Source organism: Stegostoma tigrinum, chromosome 19 (genome assembly GCF_030684315.1).
Source record: "Stegostoma tigrinum isolate sSteTig4 chromosome 19, sSteTig4.hap1, whole genome shotgun sequence".
Lineage (NCBI taxonomy): Eukaryota > Metazoa > Chordata > Chondrichthyes > Orectolobiformes > Stegostomatidae > Stegostoma > Stegostoma tigrinum.
The window spans coordinates 4,740,401-4,756,043 of NC_081372.1; the positions used below are offsets into that span (position 1 = coordinate 4,740,401).

Genomic DNA, 15,643 nt, shown 5'->3' on the forward strand with positions numbered 1-15,643 from the left:
ATATAAAATAAATCTTAATTGCAGTGAGAATTAAGGTTTTAGGTTATTGTTTCTTTTGTAAACTCTACTCTCCTGATATTACCCTAGAACATTCGTGGCACTTTTGTTAATATTTCCAGTAACAGCAGAAATTTCCCAGCAGTGCACAGTCTGCAGCAAATGAAGGATTCAGTGGTAAGTTTCTACGCATTATGTCTTACTGCCATCTTCCCAGTGGCCAGCTCCTAGTGGCCCTTGTGTCCCCATCTGAATGAGGATCTGGAAAGAGGCAGAAAGTCATATTGTTCCCCTGCCTGTACCACAAAACCAGAGCATTAGACTATCACCAACAACTTACATTCATTTGGTGCCTCAGTAAAAAGACGCAAGATACTTCACAAGAATGAGCACCAAAATGTCTGATACTGACCCACATAAGAGGAGATTAGGACAAGTGACCAAAAGCTTGGTCAAAGAGGCAGATTGTACATATGGGGATGGACTGGATCACTGGGCTTGTGGTCATTGGAATTTGGAAGAATTGTGGGGGGTGGGGGGGGGGGGTATCTCATCAAAACATAAGATCTTGATGGGACTGGACAAGCTAGATGCAAGAAGAAGGTTGCCAATGATGGGGATGTTTAGCCACAGTCTAACAATAATCGGTAAGCCATTCAGGATTGAGATGAGGAAGAATTTCTTCACTCAGAGAGCTGTGACCCTGTGGGGCCAGTTCATTAGGTATATTCAAGAGGGAGCTGGACATGGCCCTCACAGCTAAAGGGATCAAGGAGTAAGGGAAGAAAGCGGGAGTGGAATACTGAAATTTCATAATCAGCCACGATCATGTTGAATGGTGGTGCAGGCTTGAAGGGCTGAATGGCCTACTCCTGCACCTATTTTGTATGTTTGTGTGTGTCAATAAGGAGCTTCTGAGAAGAGGAGAGAGAGGTGGATGGTCCAGACAGGGAATTCCAAAGTTTAGGACTCAGGTCAATGAAAGCAGTGATTGAGAAGGCATTAAAATCAGGTCACCTACGAGACTAGAATTCCAGGAGAGATCAGGATTAAGAGTACAGTAAGATTTGTAAATCAGGATGAGAATGTTAAAGACTGGGCACTGATGAATGGGGTCAGCTACGACACAGTGGGCAAGTGTCTAAACTGAGTGGCTTCTCATTCACATGTTTAAAGTTCTCGATGATCACTTAACCATAAAATCAATTGTTCAATGGGATGATGTGATCCTGACTAAACCATAACCACATCCGATGATAACATAGAAGGCCAAGCAGCATCTGAGGAGCACAAAAGCTGACGTTTCAGACCTCGACCCTTCATCAGAAAAGCTTTTAGTCTAGGCCCCAAAACGTCAGCTTAGTGCTCCTGAGATGCTGCTCGGCCTGCTGTGTTCATCCAGCCTCACACTTTGTTATCTCGGATTCTCCAGCACCTGCAGCTCCCAGCACATCCAATGAGTTACTTTATGTAGAATCAACCAGTGGAAACTAAAGGACAGTGAATGGGTGGATATTTTCCTGACCAATCCATTTAGGGAAGGTCATGACAGACTGCTGGAGCAGGTGGGACTTGAACGTAAGCCCCCTAGCTCAGAGGTGGTGACATAACCACTGCATCACAAGGGCCAGTGCAAAGGTGGAGTGGTACGAATTGACAAGACCCACCTGCAGGGAGGTAACAGGACAAACTGAGCAGAACTGTCTGGTCCTCCTACACTCTAGAAGCTTCTGCTCTGATGCAACTGGGAGACATTCCCCTAGTCTGGAAGAAGCTGGGGGTGTGACAGTATTCTAAAAGATTGGCATGAGAGACATTAACACTGCAATGAAAGATGCTCCAATGCGCACATTTCAGCCTTACAATGCTGACAAATAAAACCCCAAAGTTCACTTCAAATCTTACATTGAATTAACCTTCATCGACAACCAGTGATCCTGGACTTCTAACCGTGCCCCACTACCAGAACCAAATGTACATTACCCCATCCTTTGTGTATGACCCAGCACTCAGTGCATCGGCAAGACAGATCTGCAATGCCTTATTTATCTCCCTCTTTTTCACAAATACACCTTCCTCTCCGACTCTGTCACCTTCTGTTTCTCTCACACACCCTTGTTCCAAATTCCTTCTACTTGTCTCACTGTTTCATTGAGAATCGCTGGCTGACCATTCCTTTTGCTTTTAGTTCTTACAGTTCTTTGTCTCTGTCTCTCTCACACACACACACACACACACACACACACACACACACACCTTCTTCCTCTTCCAGTACAACTCTAGACGGACTCCTTCACATTCCACCTATTGTGTAGGATTTTCAGGACAGGTAAGAGAGAGGGATAAAACTACTCTGGCAAAAAAATTATATCAAGCAATCACATATGTTCAGAATCAATCAATTTACGTTCTTGGATGAACTCGATAACATTGTGGATTTGCCAATATACCAGTTGCAAGTTTCATTCATTTTGTGTCTATCCTCCTCCCTATTATTTCCAATGACTGCCACTTTTATCTCCTCACTATTTGTATAGTCTCTTCCTCCTTAGTATTTGCTCTCTCTCTCTCTCATTCTGCCTTTCTTTCCAACAGTCAAGGGTAGACTTACTCTCGGTGTTTCTATTCATTATTTCCACAGACTCCATCTCTTCCATTCTCCCTGTCGTCCTCACACCTACACTCCTCTCTCATTCTGTCCATCTGGGTCTCAGCTCTCCTCGCTTCCTGGAACCATTCCCTCCATCAGCTGTCGCCCTTCGTCCAGCAAGTTCAGTCCCAGCCCTAGGTCAGTGCACCAGGGAGGCTTCCACTTACCAGCATCGTCCTCATCGAAGGAGTTCATACACGGAAAGTAGATAGCCAGCGCTTCGAAAGAAGCGGACAGGCTGATCCGACTCTGTGACCTCTCGATGGGAAATGCGCCTGGGGCCAGGTCGGAGCTGGGCGCTGCTTTCGGCGCTCTCGGAGGCGCATTTTTCACTCGCAGTACTGCACGCGGCGTCTTGGCAGGTTTGGACGATCCAGGCACTACCAGGAAACCGCAGCCGTTACAAAGGGCTGACTCTGTCTCTCTCGGTGTTCCCCAGCTCTGTCTCTCTGTCAAACACTGTCTCTCTCAGCACGCTTTGTTCAGTCTTGCCCACAGTGAATGCCACTCACACTCAACAAGGACATTTCTGAGCTGGTTCCAGTCTCTCCCTCTCTCTCTCACACACACACACACACACACACACCAAATCTTCCCTTCCAGCAGTTGCTGCTCACACTCTAATTCACTGAGAGCTCAGGGTTTGCTGGATGGATGTTTCTGTGGGTGGAGGGAGAGCGGGACAAGGCGAGAGGTGGGGATGATCTCACACCTGACGTCTTAATCCACCAATCTGTGCCTGGGCTAGGAACTGGGGCGTGTAGTCACTCGGCTGGGGGGCAGACTGTGGAGAATGAATTCAGTCTCAAAATAGACAGCGGCTCTGCATTTTACTGCCATTTTCTAGCTTTCCCCGGATTATCTGTCAGTATGCCTGTGTAGCTGTGTTTTGTCCGTCTGTTTGTGTGCCTGAGTGTCTCTATGTGTGTCTGTGCCTGTGAGAGTCTGCCTGGGTATGTGTATGTGCGCGCCTGAGGGTCTGTCTGTCTGTCTGTGTGTGTTCGTGCCTGAGTGTCTGTCTAGTTTCTGTACCACTACATCTCTGTGTGTGTGTGTGTGTGAGAGAGAGTGTCGAATTTCTGTACCCTGTGTACGTACCTATTTGTGTCTGTCTGTTTTGCGTGTGTATGTGTGGCTTTACTTGAATTTGTGGTTCCCTGTTTATTTTTATGTGTGCGTGTGTGTATGCCTTTGTGTACTGCACATACTTGTGTGTGTGTAAGAATGTGTCCATGTGCTTCTGCATTTGTCTGTGTACCTGTACTTAAGAGTGTAGAGGTCTGAATGCATGAGTCTGTACATTTATATCTATGTATTTATATGTCCAGAAGGTGTAATGCCTGCAGCAGGAAAGGACAGCTGTCAGTCTTCAGGAGGGTGAATGACTTTCAGCCACATTCTCAGGTCATCAGCAAATGATGAGATATTGTTCATGGGCAGCAGTCATTGTAGCTGCTCTGAGTGTCCAGTTTTGCTATGCTTAGGAGGAACCTTCTCAACATCTGGTTTGCCACCCTGCAGTTAACCGTCGCCAAGAGAGGAAGGAAAATTCATTCCTGACAGAGCGCACAATTGGTGGAAGGTTTGCCTTTAGACTCCTGCTGAACCCAATCAAGGATTTCTAGCTGCCTTTAGTTCAATTAGATTAATAGGATTGTATTTACAGGTGAACATTTGGCAAACACATAAAAACGAACAAGACATTTTCTTTATACATATGTTGAAAAGGCTGTTGAAGTGATACAGAGCAAGGGTGCCATATAAATTCAAGTTCTTGCCTTCTTTCTCAGGGACATAACAAATAGGACCAAGAGTAGGCCCTTCAGCCCTCTGGCGCTGTGCTGCCCTTCAGTATGATCATGCTGATTATCCAATTCAGTCCCCCATCCCCCCTTTCTCCCCATACCCCTTGATCCCTTCAATCTTAGGAATGATATCTAACATCTTCTTGGAAATACTTAATATTTTCCCCTCAACTACTTTCTGTTCCAGAATTCCATAGAATTTCTGGATAAATGTTCTAATTTTGAATGGCAGATGTTAGAGAATCACGCAACATGGAAAGAAGCTATACTACCCTTTATGCTGGTACCAACTCTTTGTAAGAACTATCTGATCAGTCATTCTCACTCTTTCCACATAACTCTGCAGTTTCTCTTTTCTCCTGTTCAGGTATTTATAAGAAGAGATCAAAATGCTTAACACTTTTGCTTCACTTTTATGAAAAAGGTTTATGGAATGCTGACCATTATCTCAAGGGATTTGGAATGTACCAAACAGAAAGGAATGTTCCAGATGTCAGGCTCCAGCTATGTTCAGTGTGTTCAGTTCCAGATACCTCAGGAAGGTAATATTAATGTCAAAGGAGATTCAGCACAGATTCAGCAAATTGACAAAAGGTTAAACTGTGAGAAGTTGCATAAATAATACTCGAACTCCCTTGCATTTGGAAGGTTGAGGATGACCTAATCAAGGTTTAAAATGATTAAAGGATTTGATGGGCCCACAACAGAGAAACTATTTCCTCTAACAGTGGAACCCAGAACAAAAAGGCACACTCTTAAAAGAAAAGCTACAAGGGAAATCAGCAAGTACTTTGTCACAAAGTGTAATGGGAATCTCGAATGCTCCTTCCCAAAATTGAAGGACAACCTGAATTTTCACAACTGAGTTTGTCAGATTTTAAGGATCAATACCGAGGAGCGAAAGCAGTAAAATGAGATTTATTTACAGACCAGACATAGAGCCATGGATCCTTCAGTCCAATTCATCCACATCAAATGGATATCCTAATGGACCTCATCCCATTTGCTAGCATTTGGCCCATATCCCTCTAAACCCTCCCTATTCACGTACCATCCAGATGCCTTTTAAATGTTGTAATTGTACCAGCCTCCACCACTTCCTCCGGCAGTTCATTCCATACAGACTCCACTGTCTGCATGAAAAAGTTACCCATCAGGTCCCTTGTAAATCTTTCCCATCCCACCTTAACCCTCTGCCCTCTAGTTTTGGACTCCCCCACCCGAGGAAAAAGACCTTGGTTATTCACCCTATCCATGCCCATCATGATTTATTAACCTCTATAAGGTCCCCCCCTCAGCCTCTGACAATAAAAAACAGAATGGACTCGAAAGAGCTGAATGGTCTTCTGGTGCCCATTATCAATAATCTGAGTTGACCCATGATTTCATGTGAGTCTTTGTTACTTTGTAGACAGCTAATTGTTCTGATGCACTGCCTGAGAGGTGAACAGTAGTTTCATTAGCCCAGATCATGTGGGTGTAATGATGGTGAACAAGAAGGATTTACAGCTCGAGTTCACATCTGCACAGTTAAACACTGTTCTTAATGTTTCAGTTATCGGCCAGAGTAAACACAGTAGGCAGAAGCTTATTGGAGCAATGAGGGATATATTTGTAACAGAATGGGATAGGAATTCTAGTGAAGTCCATCTCGATGTCTCAATCCTATTCCATCTTTACAACTGTGCCAGTTCACGGTGAGAAACACATTCGAGCCTAAGTGATGGAAATCCCTCCAAAACATGCAATACAATTCAAACTTGCCCCAAAAAACCGTAAGACTCAACCTCATGAGGACACATCCCTCTCCTCATTCAGTACACTGACAACGATGTCAATATTTGTGCTGTTGGGCTCACTGTAAAACCTTTGACTATTCTACACTTTATTCGAAGAATTCTAATGGAATTTTTTTGAAACTGCATGCCAAGTTCATAATTACTACTAATCATCCTCACTGATCCCAAAATAGCTAATACTATTTTTGTAGAATGAGTTATTTCTCTATTAGCATAAAAATAACACTTTCTTAATTTTTTAAATTAAAAAAAATTACCAGTGATAAATTGACCTCAATATCGGTCGAATCATAATCTCAATGGTAGGGTTTGGGTAGAGAGGAGAATGGAAATTGTGCATTCAATAATCTTACCAAGTCTCCTGAACAGTTTTCTGGACAACAACCTGAAATATTGAAGAGACCAGAATGAACACGATCATCCAACACAAACAGATTCTCCTGTACAAACAGCACTGCCAGACCCAAGCTGTCAGACTGACACCACCAAACACACAATATCAGAGTGACACCATTAGACCCGCACAAAGAAATCCACACGGTCAGACTGACACTATCAGATGCTCACTAACAAATCCACACAGTCAGACTGACACTATCAGACCCACAATCACAAACCCACACGGTCAGACTGACACTATCAGACCTGCACTAACAAACCCACACGGTCAGAGTGACACTATCAGACCCGCACAAACAAATCCACACGGTCAGACTCACACTATCAGATGCACACTAACAAAACCACACGGTCAGACTGACACTATCAGACCCGCACTAACAAACCCACACGGTCAGACTGACACTATCAGACACACACTAACAAATCCACACCGTCAGACTGACACGATCAGACCCGCAATAACAAACCCACACGCTCTGACTAACACTATCAGACCCTCACTAACAAATCCACACGGTCAGAATGACACGATCAGACGCACACTACCAAATCCACACAGTCAGGGTGACACTATCAGACCCACAGTAACAAATCCACACGGTCAGACTGACACTATCAGACCGGCACTAACAAATCCACACGGTCAGACTGACACTATCAGACCCTCACTGACAAATCCACACTGTCAGACTGACAGTATCAGGCCTGTACTGACAAATCCTCACAGCCAGACTGACACTATCAGACTCGCACTAACGAATCCACACGGTCAGACTGACACTAACAGACCCACACTAACAAATCCACATGGTCAGACTGACACCTTTAGACCGACACTAACAAATCCACACAGTCAGACTGACACTATTAGACCATCACAGACGAATCCACATGGTCAGAGTGACACTATCAGACCCGCTCTGACAAATCCACACGGTCAAACTGACACGATCAGACCCGCACTAACAAATCCACATGGTCAGGCTGACACTATCAGACCCATAGTAACAAACTCACACGGTCACACTGACACTATCAGACCTGCACTAACAAATCCACATGGTCAGACTGACACTATCAGACCCGCACTAACAAATCCACACTGTCAAACTGACACTATCAGGCCCGCGCTGACAAATCCACATGGTCAGACTGACACTATCAGACCCTCACTAACAAACCCACACGGCCAGACTGACACTATCAAAAGCACATTAAAAACCCCACATGTTCTGACTGACACTATCAGACCCGCAATAACAAATCCACACGGTCAGACTGACACTATCAGACCCACACTAACAAATTCACACAGTTAGACTGACACGATCAGACCCACAGTAACAAACCCACACGGTCAGACTGACACTATCAAACGCACATAAACAAACCCACACGGTCTGACTAACACTATCAGACCCTCACTGACAAATCCACACGGTCAGACTGACACTATCAGACGCACACTAACAAATCCACACAGTCAGGGTGACACTATCAGACCCAGAGTAACAAATCCACACAGTCAGACTGACACTATCAGACCCGCACTAACAAATCCACACGGTCAGACTGACACAATCAGACCCAGACTAACAAATCCACACGGTCAGACTGACACTATCAGACTCGCGCTAACAAATCCACACGATCAGACTGACACTATCAGACCCTCACTGACAAATCCACACTGTCAGACTGACACTGTCAGGCCCGCACTGACACATCCACACGGTCAGACTGACACTATCAGAGCCACACTAACAAATCCACACGATCAGACTGACACTATCAGACCCACACTAACAAATCCACATGGTCAGACTGACACCATTAGACCGACACTGACAAATCCACACGGTCAGACTGACAATATCAGACCCTCACGGACAAATCCACACTGTCAGACTGACAATATCAGACCCACACAGACGAATCCACATGGTCAGACTGACACTATCAGAGCCGCTATGACAAATCCACACGGTCAGACTGACACTATCAGACCTGCACTAACAAATCCACACGGTCAGACTGACACTATCAGACCCACACTAACAACCCCACACGGTCAGACTGACACTATCAGACCATCAGTGACAAATACACACGATCAGAATGACACTATCAGACCCACTCTAACAAATCCACACGGTCAGACTGACACTATCAGAACCACACTAACAAATCCACATGGTAGAGACTGACACCCTTAAACCGACACTAACAAATACACATTGTCAGACTGACACTATCAGACCCTCACGGACAAATCCACACGGTCAGACTGACACTATCAAAAGCACATTAACAGCCCCACATGGTCTGACTGACACTATCAGACCCGCAATAACAAATCCACACGGTCAGACTGACACTATCAGACCCACACTAACAAATCCACACAGTCAGACAGACATGATCAGACCCACAGTAACAAACCCACACGGTCAGACTGACACTATCAAACGCACATTAACAAACCCACACGGTCTGACTAACACTATCAGACCCTCACTGACAAATCCACACGGTCAGAATGACACGATCAGACCCTCACTAACAAATCCACACGGTCAGGGTGACACGATCAGACGCACACTAACAAACCCACACAGTCAGGGTGACACTATCAGACCCACAGTAACAAATCCACACGGTCAGACTGACACTATCAAACGCACATTAACAAACCCACACGGTCTGACTAACACTATCAGACCCTCACTGACAAATCCACACGGTCAGATTGTCACTATCAGACGCACACTAAGAAAACCACACAGTCAGGGTGACACTATCAGACCCAGACTAACAAATCCACACAGTCAGACTGACACTATCAGACCCGCACTAAGAAATCCACACGGTCAGACTGACACTATCAGACCCAGACTAACAAATCCACACAGTCAGACTGATACTATCAGACCCGCACTAAGAAATCCACACGGTCAGACTGACACTATCAAAAGCACATTAACAGCCCCACATGGTCTGACTGACACTATCAGACCCGCAATAACAAATCCACACGGTCAGACTGACACTATCAGACCCACACTAACAAATCCACACAGTCAGACAGACATGATCAGACCCACAGTAACAAACCCACACGGTCAGACTGACACTATCAAACGCACATTAACAAACCCACACGGTCTGACTAACACTATCAGACCCTCACTGACAAATCCACACGGTCAGATTGTCACTATCAGACGCACACTAAGAAAACCACACAGTCAGGGTGACACTATCAGACCCAGACTAACAAATCCACACAGTCAGACTGACACTATCAGACCCGCACTAAGAAATCCACACGGTCAGACTGACACTATCAGACCCAGACTAACAAATCCACACAGTCAGACTGATACTATCAGACCCGCACTAAGAAATCCACACGGTCAGACTGACACTATCAGACCCAGACTAACAAATCCACATGATCAGACTGACACTATCAGACCCACATGGTCAGACTGACACCATTAGACCCTCACTGACAATTCCACACTGCCAGGCTGACACTGTCAGGCCCGCACTGACACATCCACACGGTCAGACTGACACTATCAGAGCCGCACTAACAAATCCGCACGTTCAGACTGACACTATCAGAATCAAACTAACAGATCCACACGATCGGACTGGCACTATCAGACTCGCGCTAACAAATCCACATGATCAGACTGACACTATCAGACCCACACTAACAATTCCACACGGTCAGATTGACACCATTAGACCGACACTAACAAATCCACACGGTCAGACTGACAATATCAGACGCTCACGGACAAATCCACACTGTCAGACTGACACTATCAGAACCTCACAGACGAATCCACATGGTCAGACTGACACGATCAGAGCCGCTATGACAAATCCACACGGTCAGACTGACACTATCATACGCACACTAACAAATCCACACTGTCAGATTGACACTATCAGACACAGACTAACAAATCCACACTGTCAGACTGACACTATCAGATCAACAGTGACAAACCCACACGGTCAGACTGACACTATCAAACCTGCACTAACAAACCCACACGGACAGACTGACACAATCAGACCCACACTAACAAATCCATACGGTCAGGCTGACACTATCAGACCCACACTAACAAATCCACACAGTTAGACTGTCACTATTAGTCACACAGTAACAAATCCACACTGTCAGACTGACACTATCAGACACACAGTAACAAATCCACACGGTCAGACTGACACTATCAGATGCACACTAACAAATCCACACGGTCAGACTGACAATATCAGACGCACACTAACAAATCCACACGGTCAGACTGACACTATCAGACCCGCACTACCAAACCCACATGCTCACACTGACACTATCAGACCTGCACTAACAAACCGACACGGTCAGACTGACACTATCAGACGCTCACTAACAAATCCACACGGTCAGACTGACACTATCAGACGCACATTAACAACCCCACACGGTCAGACTGACGCTATCAGACCATCACTGACAAATACACACGGTCGGAATGACACTATCAGAACCACACTAACAACTCCACACGGTCAGACTGACACTATCAGAACCACACTAACAAATCCACACGGTAGAGACTGACACCATGAGACCGACACTAACAAATTCACATTGTCAGACTGACACTATCAGACCCACACGAACAAATCCACATGGTCAGACTGACACTATCAGACCCACACGAACAAATCCACACGGTCAGACGACACCATGAGACCCTCACTATCAAATCCACATGGTCAGACTGACACTATCAGACCCACACTAACAAATCCACATGGTCAGACTGACACTATCAGGCCCACACGAACAAATCCACATGGTCAGACTGACACTATCAGACCTACACGAACAAATCCACACTGTCAGACGACACCATGAGACCCTCACTAACAAATCCACATGGTCAGACTGACACTGTCAGACCCTCACGAGCAAATCCACACGGTAAGACTGACACTATCAGACCCACACGAACAAATCCACATGGTCAGACGACACCATGAGACACTCACTAACAAATCCACACGGTCAAACTGACACTATCAGACCCTCATGAACAAATCCACACGGTCAGACGGACACCATGAGACTCGCACTAACAAATCCACCCGGTCAGAATGACACTATCAGAACCACACTAACAAAATCCACATGGTCAGACTGACGCTATCAGATCCTCACTAGCAAATCCACACGGTAAGACTGACACTATCAGACCCACAGTAACAAACCCATACGATCAGACTGACACTATCAGACCCGCACTAACAAATCCACACGGTCAGACTGACACTATCAGACACACACTAACAAATCCACACGGTCAGACTGACACCATTAGACCGACACTAACAACTCCACACGGTCAGACTGACACTATCAGACCAACACTCACAATTCCACAAGGTCAGACAGACACTATCAGACCCTCATGAACAAATCCACACGGGCAGATGGACACCATGAGACCCGCACTAACAAATCCACACGGTAAGACTGACACTATCAGACCCACAGTAACAAACCCATACGATCAGACTGACACTATCAGACCCGCACTAACAAATCCACATGGTCAGACTGACACTATCAGACCCACACTAACAAATCCACACGGTCACACTGACACTATCAGACACACACAAACAAATCCACACCGTCAGACTGATACTATCAGACACGCACTAACAAATCCACATGGTCAGACTGACACTATCAGACCCACACTAACAAATCCACACGGTCACACTGACACTATCAGACACGCACTCTCAAATCCACACGGTCAGACTGACACTATCAGACCCACACTCACAAATCCTCATGGTCAGACTGACACTATCAGTCCCGCACTCTCAAATCCACACGGTCAGACTGACACTATCAGACACACACTAACAAATCCACATGGTCAGACTGACACTATCAGACACGCACTAACAAATCCACATGGTCAGACTGACACTATCAGACACGCACTAACAAATCCACACGGTCAGACTGACACTATCAGACCCACACTAACAAATCCACACGGTCACACTGACACTATCAGACGCACACGAACAAATCCACACGGTCAGACTCACACTATCAGACTCGCACTAACAAATCGACGCGGTCAGACTGACACTATCAGACCCGCAGTAACAAACCCACACGGTCAGACTGTCACCATCAGATGCACACTAACAGACCCACACGGTCAGACTGACACTATCAGACACACACTAACAAACCCACACAGTCAGACTAACGCTATCAGACCCGCACTAACAAATCCACACGGTCACACTGACACTATCAGATGCACACTAACAAATCCACACGGTCAGACTGACACCATTAGACCGACACTAACAACTCCACACGGTCACACTGACACTATCAGACCCACACTAACAAATCCACACGGTCAGACGGACGCTATCAGACCCGCACTAACAAATCCACACGGTCAGACTGACACTATCAGACACGCACTAACAAATCCACACGGTCAGACTGACACTATCAGACCCACACTAACAAATCCACACGGTCACACTGACACTATCAGACGCACACGAACAAATCCACACGGTCACACTCACACTATCAGACTCGCACTAACAAATCGACGCGGTCAGACTGACACTATCAGACCCGCAGTAACAAACCCACACGGTCAGACTGTCACCATCAGATGCACACTAACAGACCCACACGGTCAGACTGACACTATCAGACACACACTAACAACCCCACACAGTCAGACTAACGCTATCAGACCCGCACTAGCAAATCCACACGGTCAGACTGACACTATCAGCCCCACACCATCAAATCCATATGGTCAGACTGACACTATCAGAACCACACGAACAAATCCACACGGTCAGACGACACCATGAGACCCTCACTATCAAATCCACCCGGTCAGACTGGAACTATCAGACCCTCACTAGCAAATCCACACGGTCAGACTGACACTCAGACCCGCACTAACAAATCCACACGGTCAGACTGACACTATCAGACCCACACTAACAAATCCGCATGGTCAGACTGACACTGTCAGAACGGCACTAACAAATCCACCCGGTCAGACTGACACTATCAGACCCGCACTAGCAAATCCACACGGTCAGACTGACACTATCAGCCCCACACCATCAAATCCATATGGTCAGACTGACACTATCAGAACCACACGAACAAATCCACACGGTCAGACGACACCATGAGACCCTCACTATCAAATCCACCCGGTCAGACTGGAACTATCAGACCCTCACTAGCAAATCCACACGGTCAGACTGACACTCAGACCCGCACTAACAAATCCACCCGGTCAGACTGACACTATCAGACCCACACTAACAAATCCGCATGGTCAGACTGACACTGTCAGAACGGCACTAACAAATCCACATGGTCAGACTGACACTATCAGTCCTACACGAACAAATCCACACTGTCAGACGACACCATGAGACCCTCACTAACAAATCCACATGGTCAGACTGACACTATCAGACCCACACTAACAAATCCACATGGTCAGACTGACACTATCAGGCCCACACGAACAAATCCACATGGTCAGACTGACACTATCAGACCCACACGAACAAATCCACACGGTCAGACGACAGCATGAGACCCTCACTAACAAATCCACATGGTCAGACTGACACTATCAGACCCACACTAACAAATCCACATGGTCAGACTGACACTATCAGGCCCACACGAACAAATCCACATGGTCAGACTGACACTATCAGACCCACACGAACAAATCCACACGGTCAGACGACAGCATGAGACCCTCACTAACAAATCCACATGGTCCAACTGACACAATCAGACCCACACTCACAATTCCACAAGGTCAGACTGTCACTATCAGACCCTCATGAACAAATCCACACGGGCAGACGGACACCATGAGACCCGGACTAACAAATCCACCCGGTCAGACTGACACTGTCAGACCCTCACGAGCAAATCCACACGGTAAGACTGACACTATCAGACCCACACGAACAAATCCGCATGGTCAGACTGACACCATTAGACCGACACTAACAACTCCACACGGTCAGACTGACACGATCAGACACGCACTAACAAATCCACACGGTCAGACGGACGCTATCAGACCCTCACTAACAAATCCACCCGGTCAGACTGACGCTATCAGACCCTCACGAGCAAATCCACACGGTAAGACTGACACTATCAGACGCACACTAACAAATCCACACGGTCAGACTGACACCATTAGACCGACACTAACAACTCCACACGGTCAGACTGACACGATCAGACCCTCACTAACAAACCCACACGGTCAGACGGACGCTATCAGACCCTCACAAGCAAATCCACACGGTAAGACTGACACTATCAGACCCACACTAACAAACCCATACGATCAGACTGACGCTATCAGACCCGCACTAGCAAATCCACACGGTCAGACTGACACTATCAGCCCCACACCATCAAATCCATATGGTCAGACTGACACTATCAGAACCACACGAACAAATCCACACGGCCAGACGACACCATGAGACCCTCACTATCAAATCCACCCGGTCAGACTGGAACTATCAGACCCTCACTAGCAAATCCACACGGTCAGACTGACACTCAGACCCGCACTAACAAATCCACACGGTCAGACTGACACTATCAGACCCACACTAACAAATCCGCATGGTCAGACTGACACTGTCAGAACGGCACTAACAAATCCACCCGGTCAGACTGACACTATCAGACCCGCACTAGCAAATCCACACGGTCAGACTGACACTATCAGCCCCACACCATCAAATCCATATGGTCAGACTGACACTATCAGAACCACACGAACAAATCCACACGGTCAGACGACACCATGAGACCCTCACTATCAAATCCACCCGGTCAGACTGGAACTATC

At 46.4% G+C, this 15,643-nt stretch overlaps 1 protein-coding gene across 1 annotated transcript in view; it reads right to left on the minus strand.

Moving 5' to 3' along the window:
• The window catches only part of rims4 (regulating synaptic membrane exocytosis 4), a 118,978-nt gene extending 115,863 nt beyond the window's left edge, over positions 1 to 3,115 (minus strand). Inside the window, exon 1 of the mRNA XM_048549973.2 lies at positions 2,815 to 3,115. Within this exon, the coding sequence (XP_048405930.2) occupies positions 2,815 to 2,842 (28 nt within the window). The 5' untranslated portion in view covers positions 2,843 to 3,115. The remainder of the gene's footprint in view (positions 1 to 2,814) is intronic.
• Positions 3,116 to 15,643: the final 12,528 nt, after the last annotated feature.